The sequence below is a fragment of the Aspergillus eucalypticola genome (assembly GCF_003184535.1).
Source record: "Aspergillus eucalypticola CBS 122712 chromosome Unknown BO83scaffold_41, whole genome shotgun sequence".
Classification (NCBI taxonomy): domain Eukaryota; kingdom Fungi; phylum Ascomycota; class Eurotiomycetes; order Eurotiales; family Aspergillaceae; genus Aspergillus; species Aspergillus eucalypticola.
The window spans coordinates 229,077-246,683 of NW_020290315.1; the positions used below are offsets into that span (position 1 = coordinate 229,077).

Consider the following 17,607-nt stretch of genomic DNA (forward strand, 5'->3'; position numbering starts at 1 on the left):
GAAGTTTGAATCCATTGCATGTAAGTAGTGGGCATTATGAGCGGTGAATAAAAGTGGACTTTATTTGTAAACGTACTTAGTACTGTGAAAGCCTAAGTCAAATCATGGAGGTAATTGGAATGGATTTGTCACACCGTCAGGCTGCTCTCTGTCTAGACTCTCGCGAAGAGTATCCTGGTGTAACCGGCTTCTCTCCCCGGATGTGGGACACAGGAGGCTCAAAGGGCGCGCACCAACCAAGCTTTGGCGCAGAGAGACTGTATGTTACGTATGTGTGGCAATGGCTGATCTTGACATCATGTGCGTGGCTGTGCAATTGCGCCCGGGTAACCGACTTATACTTACCATGTATCTATCTAGCTAAACTAAACCAACCAGACTGGTTGGTCTACAGTTTTACAGGGCACTTGTCGATCGGGCGAAGTCAATCGTCGGTTGGAAGAGTTCCAAACAATCTGATTTTATTGCTCATATGGATTGATTCTGTCATTTCTCATCATGTCTTCTCGCGAAGGTGTTGTAGATCATTCCCGAATTTCTTGCGCATCTTCTCATCACTCGTCCATCATATCCACTAAGTACATGCTGTGTAGGTGCTGTGAGGGCTTCCAGGTTCTGGTCATAGATAAAGATATAGTAGTAATTCCACATACAGTGTTTGTTTGTTACACATGAAAATAACAAATGCTCGCTAAAACACGCAAAGACGCAATCATAACATAAACAAAAAGAGGTATAACCCCGAAATGACATGATAGTGTCGAAAGGAAGTATAAAAAATGTGTCAGAAAAAATACATTGGTTAGAGAAAGGAATGGGTGTTGGGGCCCTCTCATCAAAAAAATCGTCTCGGTCATGATCAAGAAAACGTTGGAAGACATAGGAAACCCAAAGGATTGTTGTGGCCCCGCAGCCCCGCGAGGGCCGGGCCGGCAAGATAAGAAAAACTGGGGAAAGATCAAAAGTATATGAAACAAGCCGGTTATTAAAACAGTATCCTGGTCGACATAGCCACTCACATCGCACTACTCGAAGCTTTCGTTCATGCCCTCATGCCGTCCCGACTCCGGCGGGGAGAGGGCGACCCATCTGAGCGGCTCGAGTCTCTTGAACCACGACGAGGCGAGTCTTCTGACTTCTTAGCCAACTCTTGGAGGCGGGCCATGACCACAGGGGAGTCGGAGTACAGAACACAGCCACGGGAGTATGTGCAGGGGTTATACTTTTCTTCCTCGATCGCGAAATCCTCGTGCGCTGCCTCGCGCGTGATCCGGGGGAAGGTGCGCAGGATAACATGACGAGTGGGGTCTTCCTTGGAGCTAAGGCTGCCCTCCTTGGGGGTGCCATACTCTTCCCAGTCATCATTGGAAACGGCATCGGCATCGGGCGACGGCAACGAGGCCAGGATCAGCTCTCGCTCCACGCGCGCAAGTCGCCAGGTCTCAGCTGCAAGCTTGACAATCTTGCGGACTGAGACGAGAAGAGCGTCCAGGTTCTTCGGATCGGCAAAGTGCTTGAGCTGGTCGATGATCTCGTCAACAATGACAGCCGCCACCACGTTGATCGATTGTTTGGCGTCCGAGGTCGTGTACGCCGCCTTCAGTGTCTGCTGTCTCCAGAACGCCTCCCGTCTCACGGACTTGCGGCGGATATCCATCGACAGCATCTGGAAGAAGGTATCGGCCTTATCGAACCGGCGGCCCAAGGTGAACAGGAAGGGATGGAAGATGCGGTAGGTCAAGGTCTTAGAAATGACATGCTGAACATATGCTGAACGAAGCTCGACGGATGCCGGGGTGTTATCAAGGAACGATGGTAGTTCCGATGGAAGTTTGGATAGAATGTCCTTGGGAGGATCAATTGGAAGGTACGAGAAGTGCTCCTTAGACAAGGAGACAATAAGCCGAGATAGTTGGCCGAAACAATCCAAACTAGATTTCGGAGATTTTTATCAGAGCACGTACATTTATAGCGTTATCAACATGTCATCATAGTCATCATCATGATCAGTCTATAGAAAAAGACAGAAGAACAGGAGAAAAGACAAAGGAAATGAAACAAACAAAAGACTGTGGTCTGGTTCTGGTTCTGGTTCATGTTCATGCAGAAAAGAAGAAGAATGCAAACATGACATCGAAATTAAAATGCAAAGATAATGCAGAAGAAGGAAAAAGAAAGGAAAAAGAAAAGAACATCGGAAGATGAGAGATCATAAACGAAAGTCGGGTACTAAAACACATTCTCAATGCACTGGGTCACTTACAAGAATGTATCACCCTTCGTGCTCTTGAGGTCAGTGGCTTCTCCAAGGCTGTGAAGAGTCTTTCTCAACCTGTCGCAATCTTTGTCCAAATTATCAATGGTGAGGCGCATTCCATCCACCGCGTGCTGAACCTGTTTCTCCTTGACAAGATTATCCTCCTCCAATTTCTTGTTCTCCCGCTCGCAGAATTCCAAGGCCTGGATCTTGTCCGAGAGCCGTCCCTCCAAGTCGGTCTTCTCATCAGCCCACTTCTGCTGCTGGTCGCTGTGCTCCTTCTCCATCTCTGCCACCTTCTCTGCGTGGCTGTTGTTGAGAGACTCGACTTCGCTAGCGTGGGTCTGACGAAGGTCCTCCATCTCCTTGGCGTTGGTCTCAATGGTATCCTCCAGTTCCTTCTGCTTGTCTGCGAGTTCGGTAGTTCTGGTTTCAAGTTCTTCCTTTGTCGAGCCCAGCTCGGCAACCTTGGAGTCAAAATCGGCTTGCAGTGTGTCGTGCGCTTCCTGCATCTGTTGCTTCTGGTTTTCGTAATCGTTCTTCATCGCGTCCTGCTGGTCGAGCAACTCGCGCTCGCGTGCCGCGAGAGCCTCAGCTGCTGCCTTCTCGTCTTCTGCCTTGATCTCCTCGAACATCTCCGTCAGCTCCTTCTTCTGATTGGCAAGAGATGACTCCTTGTCTTGTCTGGCAGCCTCCATATCCCTCTCGTAGGTCTCATGTGCCTCTTGAAGGTTGGTGTTGAGGGTCTTGACCTCCTCCTCCAGCTCGGCCTTCGTCTGCGTTAGCTCCTCATTGGCCTTCTCCGAATCATGTAGCCTCTCCTGAAGGTCCTTCTTCTTCTCATTCTCGTTGCCCAGCTCCATGCGAAGTTCATTGATGGTATTCTTCAGTCTGGTTGATTCCTCCGCACTTTCACTGGCCGCCTTCCGCATCTGATTCTGCAGGGCATCGATGTAGAAGTCTTTGTGCATCAATTCCTGCTCATGTTGGTTCTTCATCTGCTTGAACTCGGACTCCCGCGCCTGCAACTTGCCCTTGGTGGTCTTGTAGCTATTGAGCAGCCGGCCGATGTCGGGAATGGCATCCTGAATCCTCTGGAGAAGCTCAATAGGCTCTTCATGTTCGTGCGGCGGCGAGATGGTACCTCCTTTGCCATTGAGAGGATGGCCATTGCCGAATCCCAGGTTCTGCAAAGCCTGGAAGGAAGCAGCCGACCCAGGGTCTATTGAGCCTCGAGGGGTCGGGTGCATGTTGGGGGAGGGTTGATAATAGGCATACTGGGGGAGGAAGCCATTGGCGCTCATGATAGGCGAGTGATAGGAAGGGGGGTAGGGTGGTATGGCGGTTGGCTGTTGATGCATCCTCGCCGTCATTGGCGGAGGAGCCATCTGTGGAGACATCATGGGAGACATGTGCCCACGTGCTAGAGGACTGCTGACTTTCGGAACAGGTGAAGCGGGTTTCGCGACAGGCGAGACGTGTTTCTGTACAGGTGACACGGTCTTTTGCACAGGTGATGCAACCTTCTGCACTGGAGAATATTGTTGCACGGCGGGTGAAGCTGATTGAAATACGGGAGAAGCGCCTGGCGGTGTGGGAGAGGCACTCCTTTGCGACAGAACCGTTGCTTCCCGTATTGGCGAGGCGGGTTGGGCCATCGGTGAGGTATACTGCTGCACCGGAGAATGGTAAGGTCGAACTGGCGACGCAGATTGGTGCACCGGTGAAGTGGCACGTGGTGTAGCAGCAGCGCTCTGAGGACCAGGCGACATAGACTTGAAAGATGGGGATGCAGTGCGTTGGATTGGTGAACCGCTTTGAGGAATCGGAGAACCAGGCTTCGAAGCGGGAGTAGCGCTCGAGGGGGCGAACGTATCAGAGAAAGGAGTAGGTTGAGCGACCACAGTGTCGGCGAAAGGCTCAGACATTTCAGGAATATGCGAGTATGTCTCTGGAGCTCCGGTGTTGGAGCCAAAGGATGCTGCCACGAATGAGCTGTCCACCTGGGGCTGTGGTTCCTCCAAGGGCTCCCACGACTGGGTCGGGACGAATGAAGAATCCAGCGGTGTCTGCGGTGCTGTTACTGGCGTCTCCTCGACTGTTTCAGCGGCGCCGCTAGCTTCAAATTGGAAAGGGTTGGTCTCGTGGTGCTCCTCAGCGTCACCCGCGTGTTGTTCCGATGTGCCTATTTCCTCCCAGCTCGACTCTAGTGGCTGTTCAGAGTAGGTCTGCACATCGTTCACGTCGGATTGCTCAACTTGGGCGGGCTCAGGAACTTCCGGTTGCTCGAACCCACCCTCCTCGTTCGCCGGCGACTGGACTGGTGCCTCGTCTACGGGCACAGTCGAGTCTGGCTCGACGGAAGCCTGTGGTTGCTCCAGTTCTGGTTCTTGGTTTGGCACTGACTCTGACTCTTGTGCAGGTTCTGGTACGGTTTCAGATACGGGCTCTGTTTCTGCCGGCTGTGATTCGATCGGCGCCTCAGCTGCAGGTTCAGCTACAGCTTCAGTTTCGATTTGAGCTTCAGCGTCAGTGGGCGGTTGTTCGTGTTGCTGCTCGTCAGGTTGTATGTCTTGCTGTTCTTGCAGACCCTCTGGTTGCTCTTCTGCTTGTTCCGATGTGGGCTCAGGCTGAGCTGTTGGTGGCTCCTGAACTTGCTCTTCTACTTGCTGGGGCTCTGGTACCGGCTCTTCAGTGGAGACCTCTGGCTGCGATTGCTCTTGCTGCGGGTCTTGCTGGTCCTCCTGTTGGACCTCTTGTTGGCTCTCAGGCTGGACCGCTGGCTCCTCAGTGGAGAGCTCAGGTTGAGGTGCCTCTGGTGGTGGTTGTTGTTCCTCTGGCTCTGCTTGTTGTTCTGGCTCAGGGGTAGATAGCTCAGGCTGAGGTGTTTCTTGTTGTTCTAGTTCCTCTTGTTGTTCCTCTTGTTGTTGTTCAACAACAGGAGGGTCGGGCTGAGGTGTCTGATTACCAGAGGCCTCTTGGTTCTTGCCCTTCTTATTCTTTTGTTTGTTACCGGACTTGCTCTTGCCCTTTGCCATGGTGGGCGATGGTGATGCGTGCCCAAGTTAGAATAAGGCTGTAAGACGTGTTCCCAATAGCTGAAAAAGTAACACGGTTAGCGGAGACTAGATTGGGTGGCTGCGTGTTTAACACTGTACATTTGTAAGCGCGTTCGGCGGCGTCGTGATATATTCCGAGTTGATATAGATACAGAGCGAAACGCAGGGGCCCGACAAGGTAGGTGATCACACGGTCAGGCAGGAAAGAAAGTAAGAAAAAAAAATTTAGGGGGTAAGGAGAAAAGAGAGGGAGAAAAAAATAATTAGGAGAATAGGGAAAATTGGAAAATAATGCTCAGGCCCGTTGAGCAGATTGTATGCAGGTGGGCGCAAATGGTAGGAATACACGGAAGGCAAGTGACCGGATGTCGAATGGCAAGTTTGCCAGTGGACAGACACTCCGGAAAGCCAGGATAGTTTTCCACACGCTGGCTCTTAAAATAGTTGAATTCTGAGGAATGGGATTCGAGAGAAGAGACGATGTTGGGGAAAAAGAGGGCAGCTAATAACCGGTTCCCAGTCACGCCCAAACAAGAAAAAAACTGCATCTACAAAGGGCTCCGGCCAGCCTCAGGGGGGCTGGGCGAGGCGCGACGGCGGACCGAACCTTAGAGGGCAATTGATACCCATTCTACCAGGGAGTCATAGACCGTAAGAGTCCGACTAGGCGAGAGAAGGCAAGAGTACACACTTGGGTGCAAGAAGGGAGTCATCGGAGTGGACCGAGACGTTTGAGTCGGGACTCGAAGCGGATCCAATCAGCAGGCGGTGTCACCAGCATTGGGCATCAACGACTCGATCATTTGGGGGTGGCAGGGTGAATCAGAAGACGAGCAGCGGAGCAAGCGTCCTAGAGCATGCTATTTCGAGAGTCCAAGAGTCCGAGCTCTCTCTCACTTCCAAACACCGCCGAGGGAAAAGAAAGAGAGCGAGATGAGGGGGGGCAAGTCGAGTGGGCGGGGAGTGGACAACGCTAACCAACGATCGATGACATGTCCCTGTTGATATCCAGACGTTTAGGAGCCCACATGAATTGGCAGAACCTGAAACCCAATTGCTGCCGCGCTAATCGCAAGCAGTGGGGAGCGCCATGTTGAAGTGAGGCAGTTAGCCATGCATCGGGACCACCCAGGGTGTGCGGTGTAGGAACACCATGACTGACGAGCCAACACAGCGACCCGCTCACACTTCACTGGATGGAACTGCCCCAACCCCGTTCAAGGCGAAAAGGAGGATTGATTCCATGATCCCTCCAGGATGTTGCTGCAGGTAAGGCGAAGATCGGGAGGGTCTGACGGTCATCATATCATATTTGACCGACATGCAGGAGAGTTTAGGCCGACAGATGAGGGGAGTGGAAGAAAGGATGTGTTTGCACCGTAAGATGTCCGGGGCTGCAGGAAGAAGAGTAACTAACAGGAAAGATTTACTTGCTCACTGACCAATCCACATGACAGTTGACAGACCGACTTAGTCATGGCAGCCTTACTGTTGTCCTAACTAACTAAGCTAACCAGTTTTGGATCCTCTACGCTCTATTGCACTAGTCCTAATATGGCACAAATCACATGACTCACAGTCACTGGAACTGGACCAATCAGCCCAAACCCAATCCAGCTTTCCAATCACGTGCACTCCGCCTCGAACCGCCTTTCTGCGCTTTCAACCTCCCCAAAACCCCCCCGGCGACGACGACATCATAACTCGATCCGCCGCTGCCAATTGTCTACCTCCACACCATGTTCTTCGCTAGGCGATCGGTGGCTTCGGCGCGGCTCCTTCTGCGGAACCAGCAGCCCCGGCGATTCGACTCGCACGCAGCTCACCATGCCGAGCCTGTGAACGAGAGCTTCGGCGTACGTTCTCTCCCCTCCTCCAATGGGAACGCAAATGAACCCTCCCTACTACCCTCGCCGACATTCACATCCCATTATACCCATCGTGGCATTGGTTCCTGCATGAACGAATAAGCAAGGCTCTCAAAAAGCTAACATCCTGATCTTACGCACCCATACAGCGCAGTTTCTACGTCACCTTCGGCACCTTCGCGTCCGCCTTCGTTCTGTACCAGGTGTCCAAGTCGAACGATAACTCCGGCTCCCCGTCATGGATCACCAACCTCATCCACAAGTGGACTCCGGACGAGAAGATCTTTGAGCAGAGAAACGCCATCCACACGGCCGCCATGGAGAAGGTCGCTCATGACCGTCACTTGTTCGCGAGTCAGGGTCCTCGCGAATTCATTGAATTGAAGCAGCCTGAGTACGTCAACACATTCATTCCTTCTCCCAATTATACCTCAATATGCGGAGTACTAACCGGGGATTTTTTTTTGTTTTCTCTGTAGGGTCAGCTTCAGCGCCGTCGCTCCTTACAATGTCGCCCCCGGCCAGAGCGCCGATCTGAGCCATGTTGTCGCTCACTACCAGCGCCAGAATCAGGAGATGGAGGCCTCCCGTGTGGCCCGGATGCAGGACGGCAAGGTTGTGTCTCTATATGAGTAGGCGAGCATATTGAACTAAGGAAAATGTGATTCTGTTGTTGTTGTTTTTCTGTGTCACGAATATGTCGGTAATAGACATAGGGAAGCAGGGCTTGTTGTACATATACCGGGCAGTGTTCAAGATTTTTTTTCTTTATTCTTTATTCTTATTTTCCATTACCTATTGTCCGCAGATGCCGTGGTTTTCAGCATGGATTTACTTACAGAGATAATCAGCTGTAACCGCAAGCCATAGTTATATATATACATATGGTAAAGTACTCTGTAGGTCCCTGTCGATCAGATTGGCCCCCATAACTGTTACTACTAATGCCCAATATAAACAGCAGAGCCAATAACATCACACCTTTATCTAAGCTACTTACTAACGCTACTCACCATAAACCAGATTTCCTCAAGCCATATAGTACTTATATATATACTAACCACAACCCTAACAGTAAACAGCAATACCAACATCAACTACTAACTAAGCACACCTAACCCCCAAAACCACCCTCCCCACGCCTTCAGACTTAACATCCAACCTCTCCTGCACATCGACCTCCACCCCCAGAGTCCCAGCAACACCACCCAAAACAGCCAAAAACTCATCGACACCGCCTCCAACCCCAAAATAGACCTTCTTCGCCGCGACCAACGCCGCCGCGCTCTGCTGCTGTCCTCCCGGCGCAGCAGCAGCAGCAGCAGCAGCAGCACGACGCAACAAGGCGACTAACGTCTCGGAGAACGCCCCCAGCGACGCAGGCGAGTAGATAGTCTCGGAGGCGAGGACGAGTGTTTGGGAGTAAGTTACTTCCTGGGTGGAAGAGGAGAAAACCAAGTCGACGAAAGCGGGCGACCAGGCACCGGAGATGAAGGAGATGGTGATACCGCGGGCAGAGAGGTCTTCTTGGAAGGATTGGATGAGGGTGGGGGTTATGTCGAGGAGTTCGTCTTCTTCTTCTTTTTCGGGTTCTCCTTCGGAATGGGAGGGGGAAGATTGTGTGTAATTATACCATGTTAAGAGGAGGTTAGGGAAAGTGACGAGACGGAGAACGGCAGAGTTGTAGTCTGCGAAGGTGAAGTGGGTTCTTTTGTTTTGCTGCTGTCCTGATGCTGGGTGACAGAGGAGTTGTGCGAAGAGAGATAGTGATGGGATGGCGGTGCCGGCGCCGAGCTTTGGATATTCTTGTTAGTATCCCATATGCTGGGTGTTATTCAGGGTAGGTAGGTACATACCTCAATGATATGTCTATCACAAGCAGCCGTCGACGCAGCCAGCTCATCGGTATCAACAAGCACCTTGGCTAGGTCAACCGCACATTCCCAGGTCTTGAACCCGCCTTCGTAGAAATTGGGCTTGATGTCGCCTTTCTCCAGACCGGCAATCAATTCCTCGTTGTTCTCGTCGGGAGTATCCTCGGCCATGAGTTGGGCGCGGATGTCGAAGATGTCCCGACGAGCGAGGGTGAGGTGCTGGTTTGCAGTGGCAGTTTTGGTGGGCAGTCTGAGCTTGTTGAATGAGATCTGAGATGGGAGTGTAGGGATCTGTGGAGTGTTTAGTTGTTGATACTTTGATGTAAGATAGAGTAGGGTAGGGTAGATGAGGGATATATCTAAGTGATAGATACTAGAAGAGTGCCATATATTGAGGTTACTCACCCATTCAGCCACATCATGTTTCTTAGCTGGAATCAGCTCTGGGAGTGCAGAACCCGCACCAGCATTCTGGTTACTGAGAGTCTCGTGAGTCTCGTTCATTTCCGTATCATCGATGTCGATATCGTCCCCCGCAAAGCCGAAGCTGAATGTGGATGTCATGATGTATTGGAGTTCTTGTGAATAGACTCAGCTATCAACGACCAGAGCAGAGCTGAGTTATCTATGGAGGGAACTATTATATGCCGCTTGCACAGCCGAGTCCGATGTCTGAGAAGTAGAAGATGGATATCCAGCAGTGAGGTGGGGTATCCTATGAGATCTACTTCAATGGAGGATTGAAGAGTCTGAGCACCGTGTTAATCTGAGGGAAAGCTCAAGACAGGTAGTCAATCTCAAGACACTATTTCCGATATCTCCTGTCTAGACAAGAGTCCGATGTATATCAAACCGTCAATGCCTGGTTCTTTTCTCTTGTTGCTTCATTCGTCCAAATTCTGCATTTTCGTTATCGGGATGACTAAGCATTGTGATTGGGCGCTGAAACCAGTCCTATACATCACGTATAGTCTTGGTCTGAAGGACGAATAGTATTATCTTTATTTTGATTTTCATTGGTACTACTCTATATAGTTACAAGCAAAATCTGTACAGCTACTTGTATGATTGCTTGGCTTTAGCAGGTATAATCTGGTGCCATGACCGGGCCCGCAGAACTGCTACACAAGACCCTCTATCGTCTCACATTTATATATATCGTAGAAACGCTCTATGTATCGTCCCAAACACGCAGATAACGAAACGAACAAAAAAGAATCACCACGAATTCTCTAAGCAGATCCGTTCTCGACCTTAGTAGCAGCCACAGCCTTCTCGAGAGCCTGAAGAGCATCGGCCAAGAGGTCCTCGGAGTCCTCAACACCGCAGGACATACGGACGAGGTCATCGAAGACACCAGCAGCCTCACGCTGGTCCTTGGGGATACCAGCGTGGGTCATGCTGGAAGGCACCTCGCAAAGAGACTCGACACCACCCAGACTCTCGGCCAGAGTGAAGATCTTGGTGTACTTGCAGAAGAGGTGAGCGGCTTCCTGGCCGCCCTTGATACGGAAGCTCAGCATACCGCCGCCCATGCCGTTGCGGTGCTGCTTGACGGCAATGGCACGGTTGGGGTGAGAGTCAATGCCGGGGTAGTTGACGGCGATGACGTTGGGAGAAGCCTCGAGGGCCTTGGCGACGGCGGTGGCGTTAGTGGTGGCCTCGCGCGCACGCAGGTGGAGGGTCTTGAGACCACGGTGGGCGAGCCAGCAGTCGAAGGGGGAGGGGACAGCGCCGATGGCGTTCTGGAGGAAAGAAAGGCGCTCCTGCAGGCTGTCGGAGTTGAAGGCGGCGACACCCATCAGGACATCCTGAGATTATTCCATGTTAGCATGATGCCCGTTGCTAGGGAGGAACGGGTGTCAGAGTTGAGCTTACAGAGTGACCGTTGATGTACTTGGTGACGGAGTGGACGACGATATCGGCACCGTGGTCCAGAGGGTTCTGAACGTAGGGGCTCAGGAAGGTGTTGTCGACGACAACCAGGATACCGTACTTGTGGGCGACGGCAGCGATCTTCTCGATATCGACCAGGCCGAGGGTGGGGTTGGAGGGGGTTTCGATCCAGACCAGCTTGGTCTCGTTGGGGCGGATGAGCTCCTCGACGTCGAGTTCAATGCAAGGCGAGAAAGTCACCTGGACGCCATGGGCGGAGGCAACCTTGGTGAAGTAACGGTGAGTTCCACCGTAGACATCGGAGACGGAGACGACGTGAGAGCCCGCGGCGAGAGACTGGAGGATGACGGCGGTGGTGGCAGAGCCAGAGGAGAAGGCAAGGGCATATTTAGCGTGTTCAAGAGCAGCAATGGCCTGCTCGAAGTTGTCACTAAATTTCCAGCAGTCAATATCCATGCAATCAATGTATCTCAGCTATGGTGATTCCGTTCCGACTAACCGGTTGGGGTTCGAGCTGCGGGTGTATTCGTAGAGACCGACGGGGTTTCCGACGCTGGTCTGCGCAAAGGTGGTGGAGAGGGAGATCTATGGGCCAGCTGATTAGCGCGTGCACCGTAGGAGTGGAAGGGAGTGTTCGGAGAAGAATGCGAACTGACAGGAGCAATGACAGCGCCGGTGGTAGGATCATGGGGAGCACCAGCGTGGACGGCCAAAGTTCCGAAGCGGCGATCCTGAGGGGTCGACGCTCCGTTCTGAGTAGTGGGGAGAGCAACCATTGTCACGATTTTGGGGGAGGAAGGAAGTTTAAATGGAATATACGAAATGGGGAATAATAGAAGAAACCAAAAAAGAAAAAAAAAAAAAAAGCAAAAGTGAGTAAATCAGAACAATAAGTCGCTGATAGTCTAAATGCGCGAGTACTTGGTGTCTTGTAGAGCAGTTGAATGCTTAAAGACAAGAGGTGGATGATGAAATCACAGGGCCCCTGCAAGACGCAATGCGGTCTAATATAAGCAAGCCAACCTTCAAGGTTTCTAGGGTTGCGATTTGTAATGGGCCAAGGGAACGAGAGAGAAAATTAGATCGGTGAGACGCAGAATCCCAGGAATGAAAACGAGACGAGCCGCGCACAGAGATAGAGGGGGCAAGTTTGCTTGAAAATTTCTGGCTGATGTCGGGTTTCTTTTACGTTGCGCAGACTGGATGCTGGAGAACTATAGGACGAAGTGGTCGAGAGGGACCCGCGCCGAGTTCCAGAATCTTTCTTCACTTTCTTTTTCCTTAACTTTCTCCACCCGCCAGTTTTATCGCCGCCTTTAACCGTCGCATCGCCGACGCCCTTCCGTGCTGACAGCCTAGTTTAGTTCCACTACTAACTATTAGTGAAGGTGTGTTTGCTTTGGTATTGTAAGGTGTCATTTGCATCCCTATCTCTATCTACGTACGCCCTGATTTATCTAGAGTCTGCAACGGTGCCCCCCCCCCCCCCCCCCCCCCCAAATTCGGCATGATTGCACGGTCGCTGGTGCTGCAAGGGGAAGTAATGATCCATGGTTCCTGGGGATGGGCTCATACCATCCCTTCATTTCGACATCAAGAATCACTATTGCGCCAACCTGAACAATTAATAAAGCCAAGATCATGTCATTATTCGTCTATCGATGGGATTCTTGATCGTCTCTCTCTGCAACTTCCATCCCAACGTGGTATATCCAAATTTCCCCCTTTACTTTTCACTTTTCCTTTGAACCCACTGTATGTAAGTAGTAGTAGTAGTGTACAATGCAATCCCATCCACGGAAAGCTCTCGTATTCTTCCTCTCCAAAAACAAAGCAAGTCATCAATCACCACCATGAAATCGGACCCAATCCAGCCATTTGCATGGATCCCTATATCATAAAGATATTAGATTGTCTTCAACACAGATAATATATCTGAAGTAAGGCAAGTCACTCACTATAATCGAATATGGGGGTTTCCGCTCGATGGCGGCGGCATCTCCTAGATCCGGCGCATTCGGGATCTGGTCGTGCCATTCTTCCATCTCGACGCGGAATCGAACAACTTCACCAACATCAAAGTAGAACGTGGAGCCATCTTCGTTCTCCCAGATCCAGACTTGATCCGCGTAGTCACTGGTACCAGTTAGCAAAGTGGAAAATTGCAGAGCTAAGTTAGGTGGTACACTCACAATCTGGCGCCATCCAGGAGTAGATCAGGGGGCACGAGGATATCGTTGAAGAATTCCACGGCAACTAAAGAGTGTCAGCATCAAATTTTGTCATATAAATGGGTATACAATGAATGCCCACCCTTGATGCCATGTTCTGTCGCACTCGAGATCTTCCCAAGCATGATCTCGCCCTTGAACGGGCGGAAGACTATCAGACGGAATTTGACTGTCACTAGGTCAGTTTCTCTGCTATACTATAAGAGAGAGATGATAGTAGATAGGAAAAGTAACATACCATTTACATTAACAAGTCCAGTACCATGGCCAATCAGACCATCTGAAGACTCTAGCAGATCATAGAAACCAATACATAGGCCGATTTTTTGAATGACCTGACCACAAAGAGGTCAACGATGTTCACCCACAAGCATGGCTCGCAGACCGTGCTAAACATGAAGCACATAATAAGAGGAGAATCACGCGCTGGAACATACTTTGTTGGCATACTTCTCGTTGATGTTATCCTCGAGAGCCACAGCGCTATATTTGGAGAAATCCTCCGGGGAGATCTGGATAAGATCCGAGATCGTTGTCTGTGAGAGACAGGTCAGCTCATACTCCAATATAGAAGTGGAAGTAGTAGTCGATCACTAACAAGAATGAACATGATGAATAGAGTCGCTTGACGTAGCGCTCAAACGGCCGGCGGGGAAGAAGAAGAAAAAAAAAAGATTAAGGACGACGGAGATGATAAATTCTTCTTTTCCTTTCTTTCTATTCCAAGACAAGCATTCGGGTGGAAGTATTCAAGTGGTCGGGACTCAATCCCATATTAGAAAGCTAGTTCAATTGTCCTCCATCCAGCAACCATTTTACATTTATTATATTGGAAATCACTTTTAGCAGCAGCAGCTCAATGCGAGAACCCCCCGGCATCCAGCCAATGGCAGCCGGCGGATCTGCCCTGAAATTTTTGCCTGGACAGTGAGGTTGGCACCACGTGAGCGGCACACGATTCCTGATTCTGCTCGGAACGGAACAACCAAAGAGGCTCTGTCACTGAATCTCCGGCCGCCTTTTATTGAGTTGCGCCCTCGTCAAGTCTTCGCAATGCCGGGAGGATGGCGTGCTCTTTCTCTTCGAAGGTCGTCTGAGATCTTCTCGCCATGAACTCCCAGGGGTTCTCTTTTCCTCCTCCCCCTCCCCCTCCTCCCTCTCAGCAACAACAACCGCAACAACCGCAACCGCAGCAGCAACAATACCGTCACCATAATGCCAATAACTACCCTTCGCAATATGGCGGTCAGGGTTATCACGGCCAACGAGGTGGTCATGCTCATGGTGGCCACTTCAGAGGACGTGGGAGGGGCTATGGAAACCGGGGAGGCGCCCGTGGAGGTCACTTTATGACACCAGATAACCGCGCGTACCCTACCGCTACACCGTCTACTGGCTACGCTCAGATGAACTACTCTGGGTATGCCACGCACCCCAACCCAGCAGTCCAAGCCACTCCTTCGCCATCGCAAAATTACCAACGGGCTCCGAATGCTTCCTCCTTCCCTCCTTCGCAGCCTTATGCGCAATCCGCAACCCGGGTGCCGCCTTACCAAGGCCAGCCTAACTATGGGGGAGCTTACACTTCGCCTACGGCTCAACCTGGGTCTATGTATCCTTCGGTCATACCTGCCCAGCAACCGGTCAACCAGCCAGTTCAGACGCCGATGGTTGCCCCACCTATGCGCTGGGGGTTTGAGCAAACGGGACCGGCAGGCTCCTTTGCCGGAGCTCAGCGCGGTGGACACTTCAACGGTTACAACGCTCAGTCACATAATGGGGATAGAACAGCACACTATGCCAACAAGCGCGATCATAATGCGGCCTTTGGGAAGCCCCAGTCCGTCGCACCCCGAGTTCCCGCACCGCCTCCGGTTCCCAGCTTCGGAAATCCTCTTCCCGTCAAACCCCCGCCACCAGCTGACGCCACACGGAAGCCAAAGAAGAAGAAGAGAAAGCACAATCAGCTTGGATTGACCCCGAGAACCGAAGAGCATGAGTCGAGCGAGGATGAAGACGATGTGGATGAAGAAGCGAGATTAGCCGGAGGAGCTGCTGCTGCCGACACCGCAGCTCTCAAGGTCACATATCGCGGAAAGACATCCACATTGCAGTCACCGGAAGAAATCGCGGCCTGGATTGAGGAACGGCGAAAGCGATATCCGACGCAGGCGAAAGTGGAAGAGAAGAAAAAGGCCATGGAAGAGGCGAAGAAAGCACGCCAGGAAGTACAGCGGCAGAAGGATCAGCGAAAGCAAGAGTCCAAACGAGCGCAGAAGGACGGTCGGAATAAGAAAGCGCACGACAAGCAATCCAATGACCAACCGGTCGATCCCATAGATGCTGCAGCGAAGGCGAAGGAGAAGGCGGATAGACTGCGGCGAAAGCTCATGAAGGAAGAGAAACGGGTGGCTAAAGCCGAGGCAGATGCTGAAAGGGCTCTACTGAGGGCTGAGGCACTGAAAAAGGGATCAACCGATGCCAATATAGACGAAAGTTCGGCCACCGCACAAGTCCAACCGGCTTCGGAAACCGGGATCAGGGCAGATGCAGATTCGGAAGACAAGTCTGTCAAGCTTGGGCCTGCTGCAGTCGAGGGATCAGAAGTCACCAACGGCGACACGACGTCTGCAACAGATGTCAAAATAGACGCTGGGAAGCCCGAAGAGGCTGGGGACGAGGCCAACATCTCGTCTCAAGATGACTCCGATAGCAGCGATTGGACATCGTCCAGTGGGTCAGATTCCTTGTCGGATGAATCCGACAGTGACTCGGACTCTGCGCCGGAGGAGGCGACCACTCGACGAGAAGGACCGGAGCGGGTACCGCCACCCCCTCGCGAGGGTAAGAAAAAGCCATGCCATCACTTTGCTCGAACCGGTCGCTGCAGGAATGGGGATAGATGTCGGTTCTCGCACGAGGCACCTGAGCGAGGAAAGAAAGCGAAGCTAACGGAGCCGAAGGGGCGAAAGGGGCTTCTACAAGCGGTGAGTCCAGGAATCCCCAAGCTTATGCTCCTGAGAGCGTGACTAACATGTGCAATTACTAGCTCCTGGACCGCCAAAAGGGAGAAGACGACCGAAAGGTCATGGAAGCAATTGCATGGCTCGGGGAAAAAGGATTCCTAGATGCGCCAAAGGCCCAAGAGGACACTAACAACAAGTCGACATCGGTGACCGAAGGCACGGAAGCTCCGCAGCAGGCAGCCCCCAAGGACACAATCTCGGGGCAGGAAAATGATGCTGCCGCCGTGACTGCCTAGTATATAGTGTGGCACCATCTCGAAGGCCGTATCGTAGTGTGCTGTATATACATAGTACATAGCTAGACTAACGCATTATAGTACGTCTCGTGTCAGGCTCCGTCGTGCTCGAGCACTTGATACAGTCCAGATTTTCATTAGTGACTCGTGCCTGTAGGCTGTATAGTGGGGAGTCATTTCAGTGTTCTCTCGTTGGTCCAAAATTGAGCCCAGACAAATCAGAGTTCGGCCATTGAGTATAGAAGCACTTCGGACGAGAGCGTAAAATTGCCATCGCACCATAGTGGCCACCGGAGCTCACTAACAAGGCGATGCGGCTGCAACCTCGGTTTGAGCCGACTATAGATAGTAGGAAGTCAGGAAGATGGAAGGATGGATGGGTGGGATGGGTGGCGCCTCCCCGCTTCGCGCTGCGCTTGTGGGTCAGCTCAAGTTGTTAGTGCTCTCGTAGATAATTTTTAGCTCCTCGCTGTACACTAAGTGAGGATTTCGAATGCTGGCATAAACGCTCGGACGGAGTTCATTTCCCATGATAGTCTAGACAGGATGGATGCCTAGCGAGGGCGTGGGTCTTGAATCTCCATACAGGATTAGAATGCCTGCCTGACGGTCTCCGAAGGAGAGAAGACAAGGAGAAAGGCGAGAAAAGTCTAGCCCATAGTGAGAGTAGTGTAGGTAGTCCAGGGGGAAGAATGATGTCGGAGTTTAAGTAGAACGATAGACTGAGTAGATGGAGGGGAGGTTCGAGGGGTGGGGAGGGATAATCCTTAACGAATTGGGAGGTGAAGTGGATGAGAAGCTTTGTGTCTAAATCACTGGATAAGGAAAGAGTGAACTTTGGGTCACTTGGAGAGGAGCCGAGAGAACTGGATACTCCTAAAGGAGTACCTCTCCGAGGAAGAGAAAGAGATAAGGGCGAATAGAGAGGTTTGTATAGCAAGTACTAAGGACCCCTGTTTGTGGACAGGGATTCTCGATAGTGTGGTGAGTGGCTTAGATCCTGGAGATGTGATGTCTCAGTTCATTGAATCGCTTCTGAGCTTTGTATCGAACAGTATTCTAGTTAGATGGAATAATATATGGGAGTAGTCGGGTAGCTGCTTAGTCGGATACCGCAGGCCAAATGAATAATCGTGATCGGCCGCATCCACATGTCAGTT

The 17,607-nt window shown here is 51.5% G+C and overlaps 6 protein-coding genes across 6 annotated transcripts; 2 read left to right on the forward strand and 4 right to left on the reverse strand.

Annotated features, from left to right (window-relative positions):
• Nucleotides 1-1,042: 1,042 nt before the first annotated feature.
• BO83DRAFT_325365 (uncharacterized protein) lies at nucleotides 1,043-5,295 on the reverse strand (the record flags this gene model as incomplete). Its single annotated transcript, XM_025528004.1, has 3 exons — nucleotides 1,043-1,931; nucleotides 2,264-4,833; nucleotides 5,194-5,295. The coding sequence occupies 3 exons, from the start codon at nucleotides 5,293-5,295 to the stop codon at nucleotides 1,043-1,045; spliced, it is 3,561 nt and encodes a 1,186-aa protein (XP_025382679.1).
• A 1,739-nt stretch (nucleotides 5,296-7,034) lies between these two features.
• BO83DRAFT_349038 (putative NADH-ubiquinone oxidoreductase 178 kDa subunit) lies at nucleotides 7,035-8,000 on the forward strand. Its single transcript, XM_025528857.1, has 3 exons — nucleotides 7,035-7,172; nucleotides 7,334-7,578; nucleotides 7,664-8,000. The coding sequence occupies exons 1-3, from the start codon at nucleotides 7,056-7,058 to the stop codon at nucleotides 7,818-7,820; spliced, it is 519 nt and encodes a 172-aa protein (XP_025382680.1). The 5' UTR covers nucleotides 7,035-7,055; the 3' UTR covers nucleotides 7,821-8,000.
• A 197-nt stretch (nucleotides 8,001-8,197) lies between these two features.
• BO83DRAFT_349040 (protein-histidine N-methyltransferase) lies at nucleotides 8,198-9,911 on the reverse strand. Its single transcript, XM_025528858.1, has 3 exons — nucleotides 9,464-9,911; nucleotides 9,041-9,349; nucleotides 8,198-8,978 (listed from the first exon to the last, which is right to left on the reverse strand). The coding sequence occupies exons 1-3, from the start codon at nucleotides 9,620-9,622 to the stop codon at nucleotides 8,289-8,291; spliced, it is 1,158 nt and encodes a 385-aa protein (XP_025382681.1). The 5' UTR covers nucleotides 9,623-9,911; the 3' UTR covers nucleotides 8,198-8,288.
• Nucleotides 9,912-10,083: 172 nt separating this feature from the next.
• BO83DRAFT_383113 (cystathionine gamma-lyase CYS3) lies at nucleotides 10,084-12,102 on the reverse strand. Its single transcript, XM_025532391.1, has 4 exons — nucleotides 11,611-12,102; nucleotides 11,454-11,539; nucleotides 10,937-11,384; nucleotides 10,084-10,869 (listed from the first exon to the last, which is right to left on the reverse strand). Exons 1-4 carry the CDS (start codon nucleotides 11,728-11,730, stop codon nucleotides 10,291-10,293), a joined length of 1,233 nt encoding a protein of 410 aa, XP_025382682.1. The 5' UTR covers nucleotides 11,731-12,102; the 3' UTR covers nucleotides 10,084-10,290.
• A 509-nt stretch (nucleotides 12,103-12,611) lies between these two features.
• On the reverse strand, nucleotides 12,612-14,025 carry BO83DRAFT_349046 (DNA-directed RNA polymerase III subunit RPC25). The gene is made up of 7 exons (XM_025528859.1): nucleotides 13,784-14,025; nucleotides 13,623-13,721; nucleotides 13,424-13,520; nucleotides 13,268-13,354; nucleotides 13,147-13,210; nucleotides 12,913-13,090; nucleotides 12,612-12,844 (listed from the first exon to the last, which is right to left on the reverse strand). Exons 1-7 carry the CDS (start codon nucleotides 13,793-13,795, stop codon nucleotides 12,800-12,802), a joined length of 582 nt encoding a protein of 193 aa, XP_025382683.1. The 5' UTR covers nucleotides 13,796-14,025; the 3' UTR covers nucleotides 12,612-12,799.
• Nucleotides 14,026-14,220: 195 nt separating this feature from the next.
• On the forward strand, nucleotides 14,221-16,570 carry BO83DRAFT_383115 (CCCH zinc finger protein). Its single transcript, XM_025532392.1, has 2 exons — nucleotides 14,221-16,172; nucleotides 16,235-16,570. Exons 1-2 carry the CDS (start codon nucleotides 14,295-14,297, stop codon nucleotides 16,445-16,447), a joined length of 2,091 nt encoding a protein of 696 aa, XP_025382684.1. The 5' UTR covers nucleotides 14,221-14,294; the 3' UTR covers nucleotides 16,448-16,570.
• The last annotated feature ends 1,037 nt before the right edge of the window (nucleotides 16,571-17,607 follow it).

What these genes read in the sequence shown, in the direction of transcription:
- BO83DRAFT_349038 (XM_025528857.1), top strand. Translation starts at nt 7,056, where the DNA reads ATGTTCTTCGCTAGGCGATCGGTGGCTTCGGCGCGGCTCCTTCTGCGG. An exon ending in CTGTGAACGAGAGCTTCGGC is followed by an intron (nt 7,173 to 7,333) that starts GTACGTTCTCTC and finishes GCACCCATACAG; the next exon opens with CGCAGTTTCTACGTCACCTT. An exon ending in ATTGAATTGAAGCAGCCTGA is followed by an intron (nt 7,579 to 7,663) that starts GTACGTCAACAC and finishes TTTTCTCTGTAG; the next exon opens with GGTCAGCTTCAGCGCCGTCG.
- BO83DRAFT_349040 (XM_025528858.1), bottom strand. Translation starts at nt 9,622, where the DNA reads ATGACATCCACATTCAGCTTCGGCTTTGCGGGGGACGATATCGACATC. An exon ending in AACATGATGTGGCTGAATGG is followed by an intron (nt 9,350 to 9,463) that starts GTGAGTAACCTC and finishes AACACTCCACAG; the next exon opens with ATCCCTACACTCCCATCTCA. An exon ending in GTGATAGACATATCATTGAG is followed by an intron (nt 8,979 to 9,040) that starts GTATGTACCTAC and finishes GAATATCCAAAG; the next exon opens with CTCGGCGCCGGCACCGCCAT.
- BO83DRAFT_383113 (XM_025532391.1), bottom strand. Translation starts at nt 11,730, where the DNA reads ATGGTTGCTCTCCCCACTACTCAGAACGGAGCGTCGACCCCTCAGGAT. An exon ending in CGCAGCTCGAACCCCAACCG is followed by an intron (nt 11,385 to 11,453) that starts GTTAGTCGGAAC and finishes CTGGAAATTTAG; the next exon opens with TGACAACTTCGAGCAGGCCA. An exon ending in AGTACATCAACGGTCACTCT is followed by an intron (nt 10,870 to 10,936) that starts GTAAGCTCAACT and finishes GAATAATCTCAG; the next exon opens with GATGTCCTGATGGGTGTCGC.
- BO83DRAFT_349046 (XM_025528859.1), bottom strand. An exon ending in ACGAGAAGTATGCCAACAAA is followed by an intron (nt 13,521 to 13,622) that starts GTATGTTCCAGC and finishes CTTTGTGGTCAG; the next exon opens with GTCATTCAAAAAATCGGCCT. An exon ending in CTCCTGGATGGCGCCAGATT is followed by an intron (nt 13,091 to 13,146) that starts GTGAGTGTACCA and finishes AACTGGTACCAG; the next exon opens with TGACTACGCGGATCAAGTCT.
- BO83DRAFT_383115 (XM_025532392.1), top strand. Translation starts at nt 14,295, where the DNA reads ATGAACTCCCAGGGGTTCTCTTTTCCTCCTCCCCCTCCCCCTCCTCCC. An exon ending in GAAAGGGGCTTCTACAAGCG is followed by an intron (nt 16,173 to 16,234) that starts GTGAGTCCAGGA and finishes TGCAATTACTAG; the next exon opens with CTCCTGGACCGCCAAAAGGG.